The 24,531-nt window shown below is 56.6% G+C and overlaps 1 protein-coding gene across 2 annotated transcripts in view; it reads left to right on the plus strand.

Annotated features, from left to right (window-relative positions):
* The window catches only part of RHOG (ras homolog family member G), a 29,808-nt gene extending 14,599 nt beyond the window's left edge, over positions 1–15,209 (plus strand). The window contains exons 2-3 of one of the 2 annotated variants that reach the window (XR_014711742.1): positions 10,856–13,664; positions 14,215–15,209. Coding sequence is in view for 1 of the 2 variants with exons in the window: in XM_084629048.1 (XP_084485174.1) it covers positions 10,891–11,466 (576 nt within the window). In the remaining variant the exon portion in view is untranslated. Of the gene's footprint in view, positions 1–10,855 lie in introns of both variants that reach the window. The other variant, XM_084629048.1, reaches the window with a different exon arrangement.
* The last annotated feature ends 9,322 nt before the right edge of the window (positions 15,210–24,531 follow it).

Raw genomic sequence — 24,531 nt, forward strand, 5'->3', positions numbered from 1 at the left:
AAGGTACCAAGACAAAGGGGTGTTTTGCCCTGCTGACTTAGTTCATTGAGGGGCACAGACATGGCACACACCTGCCTTATCCCGCACGCCCGCTCCAGCGGTAACCCCGAGCTCCTTATTACCTATTTCCGGCCCGCCAGCTCCTTCCAGAGAGGATTTGTTGCAGCCATCAGGGCAGGCCTTCTCACCTCTGGCTGGCTCAGATTTACAGGCAGCATTGTCTAGTGGCCAGAGCAGGGCACCTGAGGCCTAGTCCTGCCACGGACACCAACTCGTTCTGTGACTTTGGGCAGGTCAGATGAGCCATCTGTTTTGTGGCTATAATAACCCCCGCCCCCATGTGAGTGCTCCCAGCTCCACCCACGTTCTGTGGGGTGGGAGAGGGGGCATTGTGCCCCTGAACGTCACCTGCAGAGGAAGCAAGCGTTGGGCTGGGAGCTGGGCTGTGACAAGGATTCACATGGCTGGTCTTTGATTCCATTTGTGGGAGGGCCAGCTGCTCCCTGCCTGCCAGCTGCTCCCCCCACCAGCCCTGCATCTCCATCAGTTCCCCTGGCTGGGAGGGGCTAGGCGGAGCAGAACCCAAACCACCAAGTCACCTGCTTCCGGTGACCTAACAAGACCTCCGGGGAGAGGAGAGCGAGGACAAGAGGCTCCCAGGACCAGGTGCTCTGTACGCAGCTGCAAGAGATGCTCTTGGCCCTCTCCGCTCTCACCCCAGGGACGGACTCCTGGGTGCCATTGATTTAGTGAGAGGAGCAGGGTGGGACCATGATCTGAGCACGGGAATGCCACCTCCTACATTCAGATCCCAGCGCGGACACGGGCTCACGGGTGACCTTGGGCAAGTCACTTCCCCACCTCTGTGCCTCGGTTTCCGCACTTGTAAAACGGGGAATGGTATGAACTTGCTAGTGAGTGTACGCCACTGCCCTCTGCTGGATGGAAACAGGGCTGCACAGCTGTGGCCTGGCCCCTCCACTGCTACCAGACTCTCCTTTAGCTCAAGTGAAAGAGATGTGCGGGTTTGGCACAGGAGGCTCTGAAACTTATCCTCTCTAATTTAGCTTTCCCAGAGTAGGCCCTTGCGTCTCACGTCTGTCTGTCTGTCCTTCTCCCCCCAACACTATTTCACCTGCAGGCTTGGAAGGAGGAGAGATGGGTAGTTCTATGTCTGTTTTCAGACATTTGGGAGACGCTGGGATATCACAGAATCATAGAACATCAGGGTTGGTGGGGATCTCAGGAGGTCGTCTAGTCCAACCCCCTGCTCAGAGCAGGACCAATCCCCCACTAAATCATCTGATGTTACAGAGCTGGGGGCTGTATAGATACCAAATAGACCAACTCCCCTTCCCCATGCAGCAGCCATACTGTGCAGCATAGGATGTCCCAGCTGGCCATGGCTTTGTTCTGACACTCAGTGGTTTGCCTGTTCATAGCACTGTGCAGACGTTCCCCCATTAAAGCCTCAGAAGCCAATGTGGGTGAGTATCGTAATCCCCATTTGGGGGAAAGGCCATATCTTTCACACCTGTTGCAACAAGTTAGGTCGCTAGCAAGGGGCCCGATGCAGGGGTGCTGAAGATGCACTGGCCAGCTGCAGCTCTCCGTGGCTCTCACAGCATTCCGGGTGCTCAGGTTAGCTCAGGATTGGTAAGTGACCTCTGGCTTCCTTTGTGGGCGAGCCCAGAACACTGTGGGTCCTATGTCAAGACTTATTATTTCTTAGCAAGGGAATGGTGCTTTTCTTCCTGGAATCTCGCTAGGGCTGATCTGGTGCAGCAGACCTTGGAGTTCTAACAATTATCAGGTCAAATCAGGGACATGAACTCCCTCTAACCCTATCGCAGCCCCTCCGGGTGGGTTACAGGCCGGGGGCTCATGCAGGGTTCGCCAGCTCCTCCTCCACCCTTGTGCAATGGAGGCTTCGCTGGCTGCAGCTGTCCCACACCAAAAGGGGACTGCCGGGGGGCGGGGGGGACTTTATCCCAAGACAGAGGAAATCCAGTCAGGACACTGAGCTGCTGCTACTCCAAGGGTCTTAGGAATGCAGCAAGGACAAGCTGGCGCCCTGCAAGAAGGAAGCACAGTCCAGGTGTGATAGACACTGAACAGGTTGCTACTGGGTTGAAATTGCACTCAGGGAAACAGAGACTTGCCATCAGGATGCCTGTAGCGGCTGTGGGACAGTCCAAGCGACGGGATGGAAGGGCCATTTGGAAAGTCCATTAATGGAGCTGGGGCTTTGCAATGCGTCATGCATAGGAGGATGATTTGCCACTATGCAAATAGCTAGGGTTATGCAAATCAATGTCGTCCAAATCAGCTGGACATTGATGAAAGGCAGCAGATTGTACACTATGCAACACACTGCACCCACGGTGCCTTCCCAGATCTGGGACTTTCTATCAGCGAGCACGGGTCAGCTCCTGATTAACTATCAGATCACATCAGTTCAAAGAGGGCCCCATTTCACACACCCCCTTTCCCCCAGAGTCAGTGGAAAAGTCCCAGGGACTTCACGAGGAGCTGATTGCAGTGCTGCGGTAGTGCCATGCACAGCCGCAGATCTCCTGAGGGTCCCAGCAGAGCAAAGTGGGAAGGGGGCCTGCCAACGCCCACTCCCCCAGGGTCTCTTCACTCTCCTACAGCTCCTAGGCCACTTTGTGAGGGTCCCCACAAAGTACCTAGAAGGTTGTTACAAGGAGGAGGGAGAAAAATTGTTCTCCTTAACCTCTGAGGCTAGGACAAGGAGCAATGGGCTTAAATTGCAGCAGGGGCTATTTAGGTTGGACGTTAGGAAAAACTTCCTAACTGTCAGGGTGGTTAAGCACTGGAATAAATTGCCCAGGGAGGCTGTGGAATCTCCATCATTGGAGGTTTTTAAAAGCAGGTTGGACCAACACCTGCCAGGGATGGTCTAGATAATACTTTGGGTATGTCTACACTAGAAACACAAGTCAACCTGCCGTGAAATTGACACGCCAGCCAATAGCCAATGTCTACACGGATCCTGCGTTGCACTAACAACACCAACATACGCCCGACACCTCTCGTGGCGGTGGAGTTATGATGTTGGTGTCGCAGGGCACTTACATCGGTGGGAGGAAGGCTGTAGTGTAGACACTGACCTAACTGGGCTGACGTAAGTTGCCTTACCTTGACCTAACTGTGTCGTGTAGACCCGCCTTTAGTCCTGCCATGAGTGCAGGGGCCTGGACCTTTCGAGGTCCCTTCCAGTCCTTCTACCTTCTGGCTCCCGCGGGGCCCTTCACTGCAGTTTCCACCTGGATCAGGGTCCATTGACATGAAACCCTTCCCTGTGCTCCTCACAGCTCCTGGATTTGGCCTCAATCTCCCTGTGAGGCGTCATTATTCCTATTCCACAGATGGGGACCTGGGAGACCGCGAGTCATTTGCCCAGGGGCCTGTGTGGCCCAGGCAGGAATTGAAGCAAGGTTCTCCTGCTCCCAGCCTAGGGCCTCCAGCACAAGCCCACCCTTCCTCCCCTTCTGTCCAGTCTTGGAGACGGCTGGCTGGGAGCCTCTCGTGCCCAACCGCCGTGGTCTGTCCAGGCCTGGCCCAGCTGTGCAGCCTGGCTAGGGTGCGTCACTGCCGTGATGGGGCAGCGGCCTGTCTGCTGTTGCACACGATTCACTCCCAAGCGGGTTCGGCGGGAGTGTATTTTTAAATCCGCTCTGTACGTCAAGGGAAACTGGCGTTCCCCTCCTCCTCCCCACCTGCTTCGCTCAGCCCCACAAGCCCGCCGTGCCGCCTTCCCACAGCCAGCCCAGCCGCTCTGCTTCCTGCCGCTGATCACACAGGCGGAGCGCTCTCCCCGCAGGGCCCCGCCATGCTGGCCTGCACCCCATGAGATACCTGCTCCCCCTGCCCTACCTGGGTGAACAATCCCACGTCGGGATGGGGGCAAAGGGCCTTGAGAAATCCCCTGCAAGGCTGGCAGGCGGGGCGGGGCTGGGCCTGTGGGGCGGGGGGAACAGCTGTGGCCGCACTGCTCTGCATTTCCTGCTTTCACTGTACACCGGGGTTTTCACTTGCAGAGCTCGCTCTGATGTGTTCGTTTCACCCCCAGCACCACGCCCCGTACTGTGTTCACCTCCGGGCGTCCTGTCTTGCAGGGTGTAAGAAGAACAGGGCGATTTGGAGACAGGCGACTAGAATCATTAGATTTCCAGGGAGAGTGCCTATGTTTGGGCGTGGCCGCCCCGTACCGCCCCCTTCTGCTTGAGCGTGGCGCGGGCACTCCCTGCCTCAGTTTCCTTCCCCCGAGGTGGGTCTCCTCAGTGAGCCACACACAGGTCTATGCTGGAGATGCGGCTTAGCCCTCCAGCCAAGTCACAAATGGACTTATCCCCTTCTGGGGTGACCAAGGACCAAACAAACAAAAGGTTCTTCCACCCTCCCTGGGCTTGTCTTCGGCGCTCTCTCTGGGCCTCTTTCAGGGCTACCTTTGAGTCTTTCCCCTGCCCTGGTACTTGGCCTTCTCCTGTGGTCCCAGGCTCCAGTTGGTAGTTTGAGGCTTGAGGTTTCAGGGTTTGCCCCAGGTCCGAGCTAGAAATGGGCAGCTCTCAAAAGGAGCTTCCCAAAGCCAAGCTCTTCCCCAAAACGCTGCAACCTAGAAATGTTGCAAGAACAGGCTTTCATGGGGGACTTCCTGATCTCGAGGTGTCCTGAGAATGGGGCTGCTCAGTGTATTTCGGAGCGTCTGTTCCCTATCAGAGCCAGGGAGAGCCGAGGCATGCAGCAGTCGAGAGAAACAAAGCGAGCTTGTAAGCATTTGGGGGCAAGGACTCTCTTGTCTGGTTCTGTGTTTGTACAGCACCTCGTGGAACAGGGTCCTGACCCACGGCTGGGACTCCCAGTGCTGTCGCAATACACACAGTAAATGTGGTGAGAAACAAGAGGGCTGTTTAAAGGCCTGATCTTACAGTGAGCCCAGATCCCCTACGCACCACAGCAGTGGGACAAGGGGGAACAGAGAAAAAAGCAATGACTTAAAAGCCAGGATGTTCACCAGACCGACCAGTGCAGTCACTTCCATAGAGCTCGTGGCACTAAAATCTTCTCTAGCCCAGCCAATAGACTTTGTCCAAGCGCCCTGCTCACAGACACTCTGGGTTTTCGCTCCCTGAGCCAGTATCACCCCTGAGCGGTATCGGAACCTGCCTTATAAAGGCCCCTGGCTCCGCCCCTTCCCAGCATGCTTTGCTCAGGGGAGATTGAGATCCAGGGTGGCTCTAGCTTGTGCTACCCCATAGCCTGGCTCTGTCCTCCAGGTCAGAACCAACCTTGCAGTATCATGTCCTGGGCACTTTCCCGGAAACCATACGGCCCCAGCCTGGTAACAGCAGGGAAAAGAGGAGCTGTAGTTGTCTCTCAAGGTCCCTCACAAACAGATGGGGAATCCAAGTTTGGCTTACTAAAAGGTGAGGCCTTTTCTCCCTTGATGCTCCTTTCTAAACCCCAGGGACGGTTGGTTCTGTCACAGATTTAGCTTGGTGGACGGAAGCCTGTGGCCAGGAGGGGAGGGAAGAAGGGAGTCTGGTTCCTGGGTGTTTAGATCCTGGCTTTTTCCCCACACTTGGAAGCTAAACTTGTCTCTGCTCTCTCTCCATGTCTCCCTCAGCGGCTCTATTTTCCTACCATCCCAGACATCTCTTCCAGCAGAGAGACTGGGTGTCAGGCTGCGGTGGGTCAGGGTCCAAGCACTCTGAACTGCAGGGCTGTGAGGCGCTGGGATTTCAGTTTGGCCCATTAGAGAGATGGGAGCCATTGGCAAAACTGGGGGCTGGCTCCAAGGTTGATTGGTGTCTGGGGTTTTAATCTGACCCACAGGGAGTGTTGGTGGAGTCGAGCTGGGCTGTGGGTCAGATTAAAGCCCCAGACTCCCCCTCTGACATGCCTCTGTTCTTGTCCCTGTAGCCGTCCCTGAGAGAACACAGGCCTTTGTTCAAGTAAAAGGTTAAGAGCCTACTACTGCTACCAGTGACCTCTTTGGCTCAGTTGGAGAACCCTGCCCTTAGTCCTGCAGGCCTGGATTTGCGCCTCGCCGATGGCCCCATGCCTTGGCCTCTGTCTTGCCGACTGCCTGCCCCCTCGTTCCGTCCCCATGCCTTGGTCTCTGTCTTGCCGGCTGCCTGCCCCCGAGATGCGGCTCCCCTCTCGTCTGTCCTGGCGGCCTGGCGGCAGGGCAGCAGTTGGAAGTTCACTGTGGCAGCTACGCCCTGGATCTTCCCATGCTCCCTGGGCACGTATCCCAATCGACTCGTCCCTTTGCAGCCCCGCTGGTGATGAAACCTAATCAGCATCCTGCTCAGGGCGATGCTGGAATAATTAATTCGGGAGAGCGAAGGGGCAGCCAAGTCCATTCGTGGGGGAGTGAGGGTTTTGTTTTATACATGCACTTTATTCAACAAGGATAAATAATGTTGGTTACATAAATAATACCAGGTGGGGTATTGGGGTAGTGGAAGGGGTAGCGGGAAGTATTTGGGAGGCGGGCGCCCGCTACTCCTTGGCGTGATCTTGCTGTGCCCTTCTCCCCAAAGATCCCAAAGCGTGTTTGCCATTAATGGGTTAAACCTCACAACCTCCTGTGAGGCAGGTACAGAATCACACCCATCTTATAGGTGTGAAAACTGAGGCACACAGCAGGGAAGTGACTTGCCCACATTTACACACACGTCTGTTGTGTGGTGCTTATCTGGCCCTGTTGCACTGCTGGGAGGCTGGGCCGGGCTGTTACCCCATTGTGCTGACGGGGAACTAGGCACCGGGTTGATGAAGCGACTTGCCCACGTCACTCAGGGAGTCTGCAGCAGAGCCAGGAATTGACCCCAGCTCTCCTGATTCCCAGGTGCTAACCACTGGGCCCCCATCCTCTGCTGTCTCAGGCTCCCAGCCCAGTGAATTCTCCCTCCTGGCTCCCCTGGTCTTACCCCACCCAGCAGCCGGCCTGAGTCCTCTCAGAGCCAAGGCTTCCTCCTCAGCCCTGTGCAGCAATTCAGCCTCACTTTGCTGATGGGGAAATTGAGGCCCAGGGAAGTGGGGACTTGCCTGGGGTCACACAGCCAGTCGGGGTCAGAATCCAGGAGATCCTGGTGCCCAGGCAGCTGTGCAAGCCACTCCTCACTCCTAGGAATCCTGGCTGGGGGGCAATGTCCCTGCTGCGCTCAGTCTGGGTGCAGGCCCCAGGTGGGCGTCCTCCACTCAGTGGCTGCCTCATGGCTGCACGTGGCGGGTGATCATCGCTGCTCCTCATGGGGAGCCAAGCCACCAAACGCCGGGGAGTGGGGAAGCTGCGGTGGGAGTGGTGGAATACACGGAGTGGGCAGATGCTGGGGGGGCGAGGGAGCGGGACGGGTGAACCAGCTGAGGGTTTCTGGCCTGCCCAAGCTGTTGGGGGCAGAGGTCTGGAAGGCCAGGCCAGGAGGCCGGGGAGCAGGCCACAGCGGGGGGCAGTGCTGAGGGGGAAAGAGGCAAGCCGGCTTAGACACAAATTGGGCTATACACAAGTATATGGGGTAGCCTGCCGGTGCCTTGCAGGGAGTGGGTGCAGTTGATCCCCGACGTGCCCCCCAGGTGCCCAGCGCTGTCAATAGCTGCGATGCGCGGGATGCAGGGCCGGGTAGGGGAGGAGCAGGGACACCGAGTATGCCCAGCTGCGGGCTTTCCCCTTTGGAAGGGGGATGGCTGAGTGAGTGGCAGGTGGTTGGGAATATGGGGCCTGGACAAGGGAGCGGGGAGGGGGAGGGGGAGGGAAGGTGTCCTGAGATGTGCTGTGGGGAGAGGGAGGGAGGTGCCCCGGGGAAGGGACTGGCTCCTGGCTCCCGGCTCCCATCCCTGCTGGGCGCAGGGAGCAGGGCAGGGTCTGCAGCCAGCAGGGTAGATGCTGGAGATAACACGCGTCCCATGCCTCCCAGCTGCACAACCAGCTATCCACCCCCCTGGTCTCGCTAATGCCCCTCCACGCAGCTCCAGCCCACCTCTAGCCCCCTGCGCACCAATTCACTCCCATGCCCCCGCAGCTGTCTCCCGTCTCCCTACGCCTCCAGATGGCCCCGGTCCCCCCACAGCCCTGCCCCCAGGCCCCAGTATTGCAGTTGCAGATAAATGTCTATAAGCGAAATGGAGCAGGGGGGCGCGTGATGGGAGCACGGCTGTAGGGGGGTGATGGGAGGAGGTGGCACGTGAGTGGAGGGGGAGCAGTTCACAGAGGAACTCCTATCTAATAAGCCACAAAGTTACAAGCAATCGCCATGGGAGCTTTTGCTCCTGTTACCAAGCTGCAGTCACCTCTGGGGTGGAACACAGCCGCACTGAACAGGAAAACCAGGTTGCAGTTCAGGACAGGGGGTGGAGCAGAATAATATACCCAAGGGCAGCAGAACGGGGTATTTGGAGAGGCGGAATGCAATTACCCATTAATCTGGTCAGGACATCTGGGTTCACAACCCTGCCCTTGCATAAGGGGCCCCCTGCAATCAGGACACTTGGCCTTACATCTGCTCTGAAAGGGGGCACCCTGCTGGGGCATTGGCTTCGTACTGACTGGAGGGAAGAGCGGCCCCTGCCAGTTCTCCGACACACCGCCCCCCGCGGCACGTGGGTTTTCCTTGGACATTGTCCATCGGAGCCAGGAGCGGGCTGGACCCTTGGCAACATGAACGGTCCCACGAGAGCATAGCCTGGAAAGTGGGCCGTGAAGGCGTGGGGCTGAGCAGCAGCCAGAGCAAGCACTTGCTTCCGAACCTTTCCCACCTTCTAACCGCAAGGAGATCGGAGCCTGTGCTGGGCCAGCTGCCTATCGGCCTCCTCCAGATCTGCTCGCTACGTTTCCTGGCAGGGCCCGTGCTCTGCCACCACCTGATGAATGGGTATCTGTCTTCTCACTATCATTCCCAGTGGCATGTGATGGCAGAATGCGATTATCTCCCTTCCACCCCCGCCTCCCCAGCCAGAATCTTATCAATCTTATCAGCACTAGCTACAGTTTCTGAGTGTGCCTAGCGATAATACCGCGTGTCTAGGGGGCAGGGCCGGGCGTTGTGGGGTCTGGATCTGGATCTCCCACTCCCACCTCCCATAACTTTGACCGCGCGAAACAGATCATGAGACTTTTGTAAAGTGCTTGGAGATCTATGGAGGGGAAAATGTTCTAGAAATGCTAAGTGCTTATGCCAGTGCTAGCTTTCCAGCCACACAGATCTTCTTCAGGCCTGGGAAAGGGACTCCCAGCATCCCAGAAGAGGCAGGGGTTAGCGGGTTACAGATCCTTGTAATTAGCCACAAATCCAGTGTCTCCGCTCAGGCCATGAGTTTCCGCGTCTAGCAGAGCTGTAAGCTCCCAGGCTCCTCTTTTGAAAGTGTGGTGCAGGTTTCCTTTGTGGATGAGGACGGATATTTGCCCATCACTGTAATGCAGCCACTTCTAGGGTGGAATCTGGCAGCTGTGCACTGCACCACTAGAAAGAACGAGGAGGACTTGTGGCACCTTAGAGACTAGCCACTTTATTTGAGCATCAGCTTTCATGGGCTAAAACCCACTTCATCGGCTGCATGCAGTGGACAATACAGTGGGAGAGACTGGGCCCGCTACAGACCCCTGGGGGACATCTGACATTGTCTTATTGTTACCTTCCGCTCTTTCCAGCTGTTTGTTGTAAGACCCCACCTATTGTCGCCTGTCTGAGACACATTAGGTTACAACTCTCTGGGGAAAGAGACCATCTGTCCATACAGCGCCTCGCACGATGGGGGCATGGCTCCTGACTGGCCACACCTCGGCACGACTGCGACACAAATCAATGACTTCAGTTGCGTGTCTCCTCTAAACCCCAGCACCTGCCGGTGCGCCCCTCACCATGGCATCAGAGTACTGTGCCCTGGTGTGCTGGCTCAGTACTGACTCAGTCACCAAGCCAACTTTCCACGGTGCCTCGATTTTCCCTGGAGGCCTCCTATCCTAGTGAACACATGGCCTCTGGAGACTCCAGCTGCTGGCGCAGAGAGTCTGCCCCTGGTGCAAATGGAGGGAGACTCATGGGAGTCAGGATCCTTACATGAAGGCTCACTTTGTTCCTTATCCTCTGTTAATGCATCTCAGCAATCTCTGGGCTTCCAACCGATGGAAGCGATGTGTGCTGGAGAGAAGTGAGGCTGGGGTGCCAGAACGGCTGGGGGGGGAGGGAGCGGAAGGGGGAAGGGGGCCATGGCTCCACCACTTTTAAAAGTGGGAGGGCACACCAGCCATAAGGGCAAGACATGGGGAGAAAGGATAGAGAGGAGCGAGTGGGGGGCGGGGTCTTGGGGGAAGAGACGGTGAGAAGGTGGGGCTCGGGGAGAAGGGATGGCGCGTGGGTGGGGCCTTGGGGGGAAGGGGTGGGACACGTTGGGGCCTCAGGGAAAGGGGGACTGGGGGCGCGGGGGATGGGACGGCATGGGGGCAGGGGATCGGGGAAAAAGGGCGGCGCTAGGGCGGGGGCTCAGGGAGAAGGGGTTGCATGGAGGGGGCAGGGCCACGTTTTGGGTGCGGCCCCCTCCAACACTTTTAGGGAGCTTCCGTCACCCCGACTTGGTCTTGCCTCAGCACGGGGTGGTGGACGAGGTGACCTTCCAGCCCTACATCTCTGGGATTGTAGGTGGAGGACTCTGGGTGGGAGCAGGAGGCTGGTGAAATGGCTGCACTTACTTGTCTTCCACCCATCCCAGATTCTCGAGGCCAGAAGGTGCCCTTGTGATCACCTACCCTGAGCCCCTGGCCATAGCGCAGGCCAGAGCCCGTCTCCAGCACCGAGCATGCTCTCATTGACTCTGTCTCCTCCCTCTCCAGGTTGCTGAAGTGGAGCCCAGGGAACGTGAGCCGGGATGCAGAGCATAAAGTGCGTCGTGGTGGGTGATGGGGCGGTGGGGAAGACCTGCCTCTTGATCTGCTACACCACCAACGCCTTCCCCAAGGAGTACATCCCCACTGTCTTCGACAACTACAGCGCCCAGAACACAGTGGACGGCAGGACTATTAACTTAAATCTGTGGGACACGGCAGGCCAGGAGGAGTATGACCGGCTCCGGACGCTTTCCTACCCCCAGACTAACGTCTTCATCATCTGCTTCTCAATAGCCAGCCCGTCCTCCTATGAGAACGTGAAACACAAGTGGTACCCAGAGGTCTGCCACCACTGCCCCAATGTGCCCATCCTCCTCGTGGGCACCAAGAAGGATCTGAGAAACAACCCCGACACCATAAAGAAGCTAAAGGAGCAGAACCAGATGCCTGTCACAACCCAGCAGGGGGTCAACCTCTCCAAGCAGATCCACGCCGTCAAGTACATGGAGTGCTCCGCCCTTAACCAGGAAGGCATCAAGGAGGTCTTCACGGAGGCCGTGCGAGCCGTCCTCAACCCCATCCCGGTGAAACCTAAAAAGCCCTGCATCCTTTTGTGAAGAGGACTCCAGAAACCAAAGCGTGCGGCTGGGCTTGGTGGCCGCTTGGGGAGGGGGAGAGTGCCTTAGAACCCGGAGATGATCCTGCACTTGTCCCTCTGCACCCAGTGAAGCTAGTATGTACAGCCCTTCTCATTCCAGACGCTTCCCAGCTGTCTGTCCCAGGACACGGCAAGGGACATCCTGCCTCCATTGTATCCAGCATGCCCCAACCCCACTCCCCAAGCCTTGTGTCCTTCCAGTGAAGGCGTGATTGGACAGCTGGGTGCCACGAAACCAAGGCTGTTCTCGATAATAATAAACCACGTTTGCACTAATACATAGATTGTCTTGGATCACATTTTTTGGGGGGTGGGGTAACCCTGATATGTCATTAGATGGTTTCCCCTCCCCTTTGATGTGAACCCAAGGAGTCCCTGGTCCCATCCTGTTCTCGGGACCTGGGTACGTAGCTCACTCGGGGATGAATGGCTTCCACTTCTTGGTCAGTCATTCAGACAGCCACTAAAATGAAACCACTGCACTGCAAACCCCTATCCTGAGAAGCGAGTGCTCAGATGGCATCTGCAACCGCTTGCGCCATCTCCTTGGCCTTTGGTCTTCCAAACCCATCAGCTGCAGGGATGGAAGGAAACCAGGAACCTTGTTCAGTGTTAAAACGTGCCTGCCCTCCAGGAGCTGTGGCTGCTTTGGTGGTTTGATGGGGCACTGAGCCATCCTGCAGGGCCGACAGAACTGGCGTAATTGCTGAATTACAGGTTGAAGCTCATCAGCTGCCGAAGAAGCAAGTGCCCTGGGGTCCCTTTGTCACGTTGAAGACCTGCCAATGTTTCCATGGGATTGACTTTTGATTTGCCAGGAGAGGGAAAAGACAGAAACTTGTTCTGATTGTCTTCTCCTGGCTTCCTCGACGTTCCTTCTCCTCTGAGCCCCACACAGCCCTTCACTGATAGAGACCACCTGGCATGTTTGAAAAGGTTACCCCTGCATGAAGATGCTTTCAACAAATCCCACCTGTTTACAAAGAGAAGGCATTTGTGCTTACATGGGGGATGGGGGGTGGGGGGACTGTACTTCTATTTTTTTTCCATGGAGTTTTTGTTTTCTTCTGAGATGGCCCCATTTGCAGAGACACATTTACAGAGCCGGAGGCTACAACCGCGCTGGCTACGCGCATCCTCTTCCACGGCTAGAATAAGGCGTCCTGCACCTCCCCATGCAGGTCACCTCTTTGCAAAGAGCACCACGCTTTGCTGAGCACAGGTGCGTTTTGTGGCTTGCATTGAGATCATGGACTGGTTCCTCCTCCTGCACCCAGCCACCTTTCTTAACGAGACCACGTGTCTTCTTCCTGGGGACCAGACCTGCCCAAACTGCTTCAGAAGCTACCTACTCTATTGGTTTCCTGCTTAATGAGCTGCAGCCTCTTCACCTAGTGTTTATTTGAAATGGGCAGTGCTGTGAAGACCATGTGCCCAGCAGGGTGATCTTGAAGACTTCAGTGAAGGCCTTAAGAGAAGTGTCTCTCCTCCTTTTTGTCGTGTTTCCCTCAGCTGCCCTTTGAATCCTGCTGCATCACAGTGCCGCTTGTCCCAACTGAAACCTCTGCACAGTGCAGCCTGAATCAGGGTGCCTGGTCCTGCCTTGCGTGCAGGGGACTGGACTAGAAGACCTCTCGAGGGCCTTTCCAATCCTACCAGTCTATGTTTCTATGATCATCTCACTGCTCCACGTTCTGATTCAAGCTCAGCACTCAAACCTGGCCCATTTATCCAGCAGGTGCAAAGAATTGTCACCAAACATCACTAAAAGGAAAAGAGCCTCCGGGGGTCGGAGGGGGGGATCAGTTTCATCCAACTGATATGAAATGGCAGGGTAGCAAAAGGGAGAGTGGGGGTGATTTTCTTTTTTGGAGGTGGCAACAGAACGCTGGGGAGAGGGAGCAGCTCGTGGGACAGCCTGGAACTCCATGGGTCTCTCTAGGTACCAGGGTCTGTCTCCCCACATCCCTCCCGCCAGGTCTTTCGTGCCTTTGCAACGCTCACAGCTGGCTGCCCTACCTGTGATGCTCCCCCGGGCCGGGTGGAGGGGGCAGCACAGCCTGTCGGCCCCAGTGATGGCTGAATAAAGATGCAAGAAACGACTGCCCAGCAGCGTGTCCCGTGAGGTCCTGACCAGGAGGACCCGGCCCCTTTAAGGTCAGATAAGGAAGCTGAGACCAGTGGGAATGTCCTCGATGGTGGGGAAGCACTATCAAAATGCATTTTCTGTCCCCCTAACCCAGGCTGTAATGCAAGCGTTCTGCTCCCTCTTTCACCCGAGGTCAAGCAGCTTCCATGAGCCGAGGGCCAGGGAGTCCTGACAGTTCTGGTGGAAGGGGTGTTCATTGCACCTGCCACGGCGGAGAATTCAAGTGGTGCTGGCGGTGGGTTTCCACCAAACTTCTGCCCCCTTCCGTAGCGTGAAGTGGCAAATAATTATCCCCATCCAGCTAACGCAGCACTGACGAGCATCCAGCAGGCTGAACCAGCCTTACCATCGATAGTGGCTGGAGGCCTGGGCAGTGTTATCCGTGTGCACTCGGGGCCGTTCTCCTTTCACTGCAGATTCCAGAGGCTGGGGCCCCTGGTTCAGATCCATGGGCAGGGGCTTCCCAGAAACCAGCGTTTGCTCTGAAACCATCTCGGTAAACTACTTCTACCGCGAAGGGTGAGCTGATGCCAAGGAAACCTCCATCTCTCTTTCCAGGCAGACTGCTGGTGGGAACCAAAGGCTTTGCGTGTGACCGTGATGAGTCATAGCTCCAGAAGAGAAACTAAGAACAGGAGGACTTGTGGCACCTTAGAGACTAACCAATTTATTTGAGCGTGAGCTTTCGTGAGCTACAGTGAGCTGTAGCTCACGAAAGCTCATGCTCAAATAAATTGGTTAGTCTCTAAGGTGCCACAAGTCCTCCTTTTCCTTTTTGCGAATACAGGCTGACACGGCTGCTACTCTGAAACCTGTCAGAAGAGAAACTAGCTCGTAACAGGTCAGCGCTGGGCTTAGAACGCCAGCCTTCTGCTCCACCCTGGAGAACGCGTCCCCCGAGCGAAGGAGAATCCAGGTTCGCAGGACGAGCATCGGCGCTCATGCGCTCTGTAGGCTGCAGCCTCTAGGGGGTGGCATGGCCAAAGATGCTTGAGCAGGTCACGTGGCGCCCAGCAGAGTGGCGATGGCAGGGCAGATACAGTCCGCGCACTGCACAGCATATAGAGTAGCCGACAGGTCCTAGGAAAGTTGCCCAAACAATTGTGACATTGCCTCAGTGGCAGCTGCCTTTGCTGGCTAACATACCAGTGTGAAAGGCAAGTCCGAGCTCTGAGCAGGGGGAGCCGAGGAAAGGAGCTGCCCTTCGAGAGCAAGCTAACCTATCGTGTGTACGGCCCAGCTGGCAGCCATTTCTGAGGGGGGCTGGGAGCAAAGCCCCGTTCCAGTCCCAGCGCCCTCTCTGACTTTCCCGCCGGCTCCCGCAATCCAGGGCTCTCTCTTTATTTTTGCTGACGTGTCTTTAAGGGCAATTCTGTCTCTGTTTTTAATACTTTTATGAAACTGGAGCCTGGGTTGTAAATGAATCCCGCGTTGTACGGAGAGGAGAGTTGGGTCCTGTGGGATCTGCTTATTGAGAAGGAAATAGAAACAACGGGGTCTTACTGCCGGGAGGGCCTTGTGGTGTTGCTTTAATAAACAGAATATGTCAAGGCTCCCTGTGTCTCCTGGGCTCTGCTTTCTAACCCTCCAGGCAGGGAGTATCTGAGCAGCTGGGGAAGGGATGGCCCTGGCCTGCTACTTGGATGAGACACAAGTGGACTGTTCAGTTTCTTTTGATCTCTGTCCACAGCTCTTATGTGGCACCCATCCCATTGCCTGGGGTATCGGAGCCCCCATTTAGATGATCATGATGGTCCCTTCTGACCTTAAAATCTATGAATCTCCCTAAGAGAGGCCTCTCCTTGTGTGTGGCTCCGGCAGTGAGGTGGGCTGGGATACTCTTGCCAATGGTCCCTAGATTGAATCAGCTGGGGCCAGGGCGTTCTCGGGGGAGACCTCTCAGCCCTGGGATGCGTGGCCTCCTCTGCTCTGACAGCCAAGTCTGGTGAGTGTGCAAGGCCCAGCGACCGTCTCCGGCCCCTGCCCATGAGGGTTCGCTGTCAGACCGGCCCTCGAGCCTAAGTTGGGCGCTGTCTTTATGCCGACAGAGTTGCTGTGTTTTTGGGGTCTTGGTGCCGTGTACAGCGCCACGGGTGCCTTGCTGCAAACCCTGTTCGCAAGGCCTGAGCTCCAACACTTAGAATGGGCCTGGGTCCCCGATCCTGTGGGGCGCCGAGCTCCTGTCAAAGAAAGTGCAAAGGCAATTGTGCATGGAAGATGCTGGAGGCAGACAGACCCTGGTGTGCTTTTTATCCCAGGCTCTGCTACCTGTGGTCCCCGCACGGGCTGTCCCCGAGCCTCCGATCCTCAGCTGACTTCACCCCAGGGCAGCGCCAGCATGGCCCAAGGGAGCCGCTGACGAGTGGGATTACAGTCAAGGCTGGGCAACAGTGGCGTGGCCGCTACTGCCTGGCAGAGTGACCTTGACCAAGTCCCTTAGCCCCTGCCTGCCCCTGTCAGTAACTCCTCCACCAGCACGGGGCACGGGAGGGTTAATTCCTGTTGGAAAGCGCAGTGAGGGGCACCACAGTTACGGCCGGGGGGTTCTCCTCCCACCCTGGAGCTGCTCCCGCCTCCCCTCCCCCGCGAGAGGACGGAGCAGCCTTGGCTGGCTCTTTTCACACACGAGACTTTAATCCGTCCCAGCGCCGCTTGGAATTCCTGGCTCAGCCGCGGCGCCTCCCCTTCCCCACCCCCCCGCTCTGCTGGGATCCTGGAGCTGCTATGCAGGGGAGAGGGCCCCCTCTGGGGGTGGCCAAGGCTGGGAGCCGGAGCCAGGAACCCCGGGGCTGAAGCCCTTAAAGAGCAGGGGCTGCTAGGGTGCTTTCGCCACATGAATCCCATTGAACTGAACGGGAGCTGGGAGGCTAAATCCCAGCCAGAATATATTGTGGTACAGCCCCCCGCACAGAGGGGCGGGGGAACGAGCCCTGGATCCCTGCCCCCGAGCCTGGTGAAGGGAGCGGGGTTGGCTTCTGAGGCCCTGCTGCCTCTGGGCCGCGCTCAGCCAGGCCAGGCTGAGTTCGCAGCAGGGCTGGATGTGTGAAGGGGTGGGAGGGGAGCCCGCCAAGGGAAAACTCTTCCTTGGGTGCAGGGAGTGGGGATGGAGGAGGAGCTCTGCCCTCTGGGTAAGTCACCGTGCCTCAGTTTCCCCTTTGGCATAAGAATGGGCAGGCCAGTTATCGTCCAAGCCCCCAACAGACCCAGCAGCCTCCTTCTACCTGATGGAAAATGGAGGCACAGAGAGGTGAGGGCCAAGTTTTGCAAAACTGACCCCAATTTCGGGTGCCCAACTTTGGACACCTTGGAGGCCCCGAGCACCCCAGCTCTCCCAGCTTGCAGTTGGGGGCAGAGGCCTCGGCACTGCTGGAGATCCACCCTGGAGGGGTGCTGCGCTAATGAACGCCGTGGGGGCGACCCTAGAGAAATAACGGGGTACTCGCTGTCTCGTCCTCGCTGCATCTGTTCCAAACGGCCCTGCTCCGCCCCAGAGGTGGCTGCGGGGCAGGGATGAGTTAAAGGCATTCCTGTACGGGCTAAAAGGCACAATGTAGGCAGAGCAGATACGGTGACCGTGTCCTCCCATCAGCACAGCTGCAAAGACGAGGCACCGTCCCGGGCAGCCAGCTTCAGTAGCCACGGGCAGCCCAGGTAAAGTGGTCTCAGCCACCCCCCGCCCCGGCCCCGCCCCCAGTCCTGTCCCAGCAGCCCCTTCTTGCTGCACCCCAAAAGCAGTGGATCTATAGCCTTTCCCTCTCGAATGGTAGCCCAGCATGTCCCCCATGTCCAGAATGAGTTGGCAGGGGGGATGGGGCCCAGCTCCAGCCAGCAGCCTGCAGGCCAGGCACAGCGGCCGGTACATGAGCTGATCGCTAGGTGCCCCGGGGGCTCGTGCCTGACCACAGGATGAGGGGCCAGGACGCCTGGGTTCCATTTACAGGGTCGCTGCAGGGTAATGGTGATTTCGCTACGACCCAGCTTCCCTCTCTGCCCGCCTGCCTCGGGGGCAGTGGTGACTGGAATCCCTGACGGCCACCCTGGGGGCCGGGTGTCGCCACCTCTGGGGCTCATCACTACCAGCCCCACACACTGGCCAGAAGGGGGTGCTGGAGAGTGATGCTGACCCTCAGCAGAGACACTCCCCCTCCCCCCCCCGGCCCTGCTGCCCTCAGCCTGGGAATTTGAGGCCTGCCGATCGGGGGCAGATATGCTTCATCTGCCTGCCCCATGAATGTATCCCCCTGCATCTGCTTCCCTAGGGAACGCACCCCCACCCCCTTGTCTGCCTGCCCCAGGGACCCATACCCCTGCATCTGCCTGTCCCTGGCCACCCGCTACCCCCACATCCGCTTGCTCCTGGCCACCCGCTACCCCCACATCCGCTTGCTCCTGGGAACCCTCCTCCCCCCACCTGCCTCCCCAGATTACCCCCTTTGTCTGCCTGCCCCAAAGAAATCTCCCGCATCTGCCTGCCCCACAGACCTCCCCTGCCCGCATGTGCCTCCCTAGGGAATCCCCCCCCATGTCTGCCTGCCCCTGGGAACCCTCCCCACACATCTGACTGCCCCAGGGAACCCTTCCCCCGCACCCGCTTGCCCCAGGAACTCTCCCCCCAGCATCTGCCTGCCCCTGGGAACCCTCCCACCTCCATGTCTGCCTGCCCCAAGAAACCCCCTGCCCTACATCTGCCTGCTCCAGGGACACCCCCCCCACACACACACATCTGCTTGCCCCAGCACCTTGCTGTCCTGTGACACCAACATTAAGGAAGACTCAATCCCCACAGAAGAGAAACATCCCCCAGGAGAAACATGTAAATGACAAGCCCATGAGAGTGCAGTACAGGGGGGCCCTGTCTCTCCCAGCTTAGCTCGCGAGCCCCCTGAATGCAGGGCCGGGGGCACCCCAGCCCCAGCTCCCCCATCCCATTTGCACAGTCAGCAGCGAATTGTTCTAGGACTGACCTGCCCCGAATAAACAAACCAGGGCATGGCCATGATGGGGCTCAGGCAACGCGTCTGGCGAAGGGCATTCGTGCCAGGACCTTGGGGGCTGGAGCGTGCCTGGCCTGGGGCTGGGCCTGGCCCCTCCCTCCAAACTGTGGCTTTCCTGGGCTCTAGGGCAACCTTCTGCCCTATACACCTCCTGGCTAATGGGTTTGCCATGTGGGCACAGAAAGCGCCTAGACACGCCCCTTAGCGAGGAGCCCTGGGCACGTTCAGCTGGTCCTGGTGCCCCTCAGTGTCTCCTCTTGTGCCTGGGGTTGGTGGCCCATGCAGGGCACCAGGGCAGGTGTCACAGAGAGGTCCCTGGCACACAGGGCCCCTTTGCCCCCCTTTAACAAGGGGCTTGATTGCAGGGCTGCACTCACGTGCCCCCTCAGCCCAGACACGACACCTCGAGGCCTGCCTCTGGCCCCAGCTAGGGGGGCCTCTCTCCCTCCCCTGGCATCCCTCAGGCAGGAGACCCGGGGGCGGGAGGCACGTGCTGGCCCGCGGCCTGGCATGGCCCAGAGCCAGCCGCCCCTCTTATCAGGGCTGCTTGGCAGTGCTTCTTCCTCCCACCTCCACAGGGATGCAAACGAGCCCTTTGTCTGCGGGCAGTCCAGCGGCCTGACTTCCTGGTGGAGGGACAGACCCAGAGCCAGCAACAGAACCCCATTGTTCCCCCTCCGCCTCCACATTTCACTGGCAAACCCGCCTGCGGGGGGAGCGGGAGACGGCAGCTTGGCAGAGGGGAAGGAAAGGGGGGACAAGCTGGGAGTGCTGGGCCTCGCCCCGCTGAAGAGCTGAGCCTGGCAGATGAATGCACCCCACCGAGCTAGGCACGTGCGTCCCCACAGCGCGGGGTGGGAATGGGACAGCTCTGCGGGGAAAGGGGAGAGCCCAGCCTCAAGGGGAGGGGAGAACGAGAGTGGCTGGTTCTCAGTGCCGCCAGCCCGGACCTACCAGCTATGCTGCCTTCCTGCATGCTACCTCCCCAGGCCTCTAAGAGGGTGCTCTAGTGGGTAATGCACAGGCTTGGCCATCCAGAGACCTGTATTGTAGTCCCAGCTCAGCTACTAGCTCATCCTGTGACCTTGAGGCAGGTCACGTCCCCGCTCTGTGCCTCAGTTTCCCCAGCTGTACAATGGGGGGGGGTAATGATACTACCCCCCTGCTGGGGAGCTCTTTGAAACTACTGGATGCCAATTGTTATTGTAAAAGAGCAAAGAGGCCCCCATTCCCGCAGGGTGGGTGCTTCTATCTTCCAACCTCTGTCCTGTCTATTTAGAAGAAGCAGCGAGTTTTTAAAATAGTTTCTTGGGTGCGGGGGAGGAGAGGGAGTTCTACCTTGGGAACCCCTTGCAACTGTATGTACAGTTAGGATTAGGGTTTCCAATGTGCAGTACTTTGAATTTCATCTGCCGTTTTGTTGCCCAGTCACCCAGTTTTGTGAGATCCCTTTGTAACTCTTCGCAGTCTGCTTTGGACTTAACTAGCTTGAGTAACTTTGTATCATCTGCAAATTTTGCCACCTCTGTTCATACCCTTTTCCAGATCATTTATTAATATGATGGATAGTAGTGAACCCGCTACAGACCCCTGGGGGACTCTGCTATTGACCTCTCTCCATTCTGAAAACTGACCATTTATTCCTACCCTTTGTTTCCTGTCTTTTAACCAGTAACTGATCCATGAGAGCACCTTCCCTCTTATCGCATGACAGCTTACTTTGCTTAAGAGCCTTTGGTGAGGGACCTTGTCAAAGGCTTTCTGAAAGTCCAAGTACACTATATCCACTGGATCACCCTTGCCTGCATGCTTGTTGACCCCCTCAAAGAATTCTAGTAGAGTGGTGAGGCGTGATTTCCCTTTACAAAAGGCATGTTGACTGTTTCCCAACATATCGTGTTATCTATGTGTCTGATCATTCTGTTCTTTACAAGAGTTTCCACCAGTTTTCCTGGTACTGAATTTAGGTTTACTAGTTTGTAATTGCCATGATCACCTCTGGAGTCTTTTTATTTTTTAAATTGCCATTACATTAGCTAGCCTCCAGACTTCTGGTACAGAGGCTGCTTTAAGTGATAGGTTACATACCACAGTGAGTAGGTCTGCTATTTCATATTTGAGTTCCTTCAGAACTCTTGGGTAAATTCCATCTCTCCCTGGTGACTTATTCCTGTTTAATTCATCAGTTTGTTCCCAAACCTCCTCTATAGACACCTCAGTCAGGGACATTTCCTCAGATTTGTCCCCTAAAAAGAATGGACCAGGAGTGGGAATCTCCCTCACATCCTCTGCAGTGAAGACCAATGCAAAAAATTAATTTAATGGCCTTGTCTTCCTTAGCACCTCGATCATCCAGGGGCCCCACGGATTCTTCAGCCGGCTTCCTGCTTCTGGTGTACATTAAAAAAAATTGCTGTCAGTTTTTGTGTCTTTTGGTAACTGCTCTTCAAATTCTTTTCTGGACTGCCTAATTCTATTTTTACACTTGCCAGAGTTTATGCTCCTCTCTGTTTTGCTCAATAGGATTTGACTTCCAATTCTTAAAGGATGCCTCTTTGCCCCTAACCACCTCTTTTATTCTGTTGTTTTGCCACAGTGGCATTTTTTCATCCTCTTGTTGCTTTTGTTTATTTGAGGTACACCTTTAGTTGGAGCCTCTAAAATGGTGTTTTTACATAGCTTCCATGCAGTTTGCAGACATTTCACTCTTGTGACTGTACCTTTTAATTTCTGTTTAACTGGCTTCCTCATTTTTGTCTATGTCCCCTTTTTGAAGCTGCTGTGCTCGGTTTCTTTGGTATTTTCCCACCCATGAGGATGTTAAATTTAATGACACTGTGGTTGCTATTACCAAGTGGTTCAGCTGTATTCCCCTCTTGGACAAGATCCTGTGCTCCACTTGGGACTAAATCAAGAATTGCCTCTCCTCTTGTGGGTTCCAGGACCAGCTGCTCCAAGAAGCAGCCATTGGTGGTGTCTAGAAATCTCATTTCTGCATCCCGTCCTGAGGTGACGTGTACCCAGTCAATATGGGGAGAGTTGAAATCCTCTAGTGCATTTTCTGTTTTTGTAGCCTCATTAATCTCCTTGATTATTTCACAATCACCATCACCATCCTGGTTAGGTGGTCGGTAGCATATTCCTACTGCTATATTCTTATTATTCAAGCATGGAATTTCTATCCAGAGCGATTCTATGGTACCGTTTGATTCATTTCAGATTTTTACTATATTTGACTCTCTGCTTTCTTTCACACGTAGCACCACTCCCCCACCAGCACAACCTGCTCTGTCATTCCTCTATATTTTGTACCGTTGTTATTTTACAGAGGTTATTCTACCTCTACATTTGGCACTGGTGCGACCGCGGCTGGAATCCTGGGTCCAGTTCTTGTGCCCACAATTCAAGAAGGATGGTGATAAATTGGAGAGGGGTCAGAGAAGAGCCACAAGCTTGATTAAAGGATTAGAAAACCTGCCTTAGAGTGATAGACGCAAGGAGCTCAGTCTATTTAGCTGAACAAAGACAGGGTTAAAGGGTGACTTGACCACAGTCTATAATACCTACACAGGGAATAAATATTTAACAACGGGCTCTTCAGTCTACCAGAGAAAGGTCTGACACGACCCAATGGCTGGATGTTGAAGCTAGAAGCATTCAGACTGGAAATAAAGTGTAAATTTTTAACAGTGAGAGTGAGTAACCACTGGAACAATTTACCGAGGGCCGTGGTGGAGTCTCCATCACGGGTGACTTTTAACTCAAGGGTGGCTGGTTTTCTAAAAGCTCTGCTGACGAATTATTTTGGGGACGTTCTCTTTCCCCTGTCCCACTGGCCGTATTCTGCTAGCAGCTAATGGAGGTTCTCCATCAGCTCAAGTGGCTGGAGTCTGGGTTTTGTAGCAGCAGGATTGATGCCAGAAGTTGCTCCGGAGCTCTTAGAGACGACAGTCACCATGATGGGGTGGGTGTCGATGGGTGTGTTACAATACTGAACTCACCTGGCTGGGTCCGTGGCCCCTCTGACTGGCCCTGGCCTGGAACACAGTGGTACCCTGCCTAGGAAGCCTCTCAGGCTGCGGATCTCTGGCGCCGGGATGCATTCGGCCTGTGTGATCCCCGAATCCCTCAGGGCCAATGTAATGTGCAGAGGCCAGGCTGGGGGTCCCACAAACTACGATGATGGGTGGCAGTATAAGCATCCTACGGTAGGCAAGAGGAGTCACGCTGTAAGGAATTCGGACCCTTATTTCTCCACCAAAGGATGCCAAGGAGAGGAGGTTGGAGTCCCCAGGGCCCAGTCTCATGGAAAGTCCCAGCAGGCTCCAGCAGTTGGGGGGCTGCTGAGAGAGCCCCCTCAGCCACAGCAGCAGCAGGTGATGGCAGAGCTCCAGCAGCCAGGGTCCAGCAGCTCTGCAGCCGAGCGGGTCTGCCCGTGGGCGAGCTCCACACCCGCTTTCCTGCCTGAGCGCGGCCCCCCCCGGGCGCCTTGGCCTCTCCCAGAGCCGCCCCTGCCTAGCCCAGTCACAGGCTCCGCTAATCCACCGTGGGGCACAGTGCGTCAGGCGGACGCACATGGCTGGGTGCCAGTGGGCCCTGGGAGAGTAGTGCCAGGACGTGTGTGTGTGTGTGGGGGGGGGTATCTGAAGCCCCTTTTGGGTACGGGGGTTGCTGTGCTGAGCCCAGTGCCCCTCCGATGCCCAGGCGGGCAGGCCCATGCAGGGCCAGAGCACGGGGCCAGCGCTGACCTATCCCAGGCACTCCCAGCGGGCCAGAAAGCAGAAGTGAATTCTGGGTAACAGCTTGGAATCCAGCACCTCCCACTGGACCCAGTTTCCAACCCCTAAGGCAAAGGGTGGGGCGGGTCCTGGCTCAGGGCTGGTGCCCCACGCCTGGCCTCACCCACCTCTGGCTCTGGGGCTAGCTCTTCTGTGGCCCATGGCTCAGCGACGGCCCATGTAGCAGGGACCTCATGCCCGCCTGGCCCCTGACCCAGCAAGGCTCAGAGACTCAGCCCCAGCCCCAAGGCACAGCGAAGGTCCCAGCAAGGGCAGTGCCGGGAAATAGCAGTGCTCTGGGCTCATCCCTGCAAAATGCTCAGCCACCCCTGGGGCGTCCGGCTCTGTCAGCTCCCGGAGATGTGAGCGCACAGCACCCTGGAAAATTCGGCCCCTGCGTGCCTAAAGCTGAGCGCCCACAAACTGAGGTGCCTGCAATGACAGGTTATTTGGGAGAGCATGGTCTTGTCATTGTCTGTGCCTCAGTTTCCCCATCTGGCAGGTGGTGATGGCAGCAGCATCTCCCTGCCTGCCAGTGAGTGGGAGCTGTCACGGGGTGGGGTGGCCTGGATGCTTCGCACTCTAGGATCCTCACATGGACGACGTCGCCGCTCTGGCCTGTTTTCACAGACCATGTGAGCAACAAACAGATAAAGGGACAGAGAGTCCCCTCCCCCGAGTCTCCCCCCGCTGCTTGGGAACCCCGCTATCTCAGCAGAGCCATATGAGAAACAAACACCTTGGCCTGTCCCTTCCCCAGCACCTCCCTTGAGCTGGGGAGCCCATGGTCACCAGGATGTGGCAGGTCTGAGGGAGAGCCTGTCCGACACGAGACGTGGAGCCTGTTGGGTACCCGAGCTGCCCGCAGATGGTCTGGCTGGCATGGCCTGGCTTTGAGGATAGTGCTGCAGCTGAGCAGTGAGTCAGGAGTGAATAATAATGATGAGCATTGATCCCTGTAGGGACTTTCACAGGCCTCAGGATGCCTGGGTTCTATTCCTGGTCTAGTCACGTTCCCCTCTCTAGGCCAGATTTTCCCCTCCCATCCTTTGCAGATTATAGGCTCTTCAGAACTGGCTCATAATGTGCACGTACAGCGCCTG

This window comes from Lepidochelys olivacea (assembly GCF_965140295.1).
Source record: "Lepidochelys olivacea isolate rLepOli2 genome assembly, chromosome: 1".
In the NCBI taxonomy this organism is placed as follows: domain Eukaryota; kingdom Metazoa; phylum Chordata; order Testudines; family Cheloniidae; genus Lepidochelys; species Lepidochelys olivacea.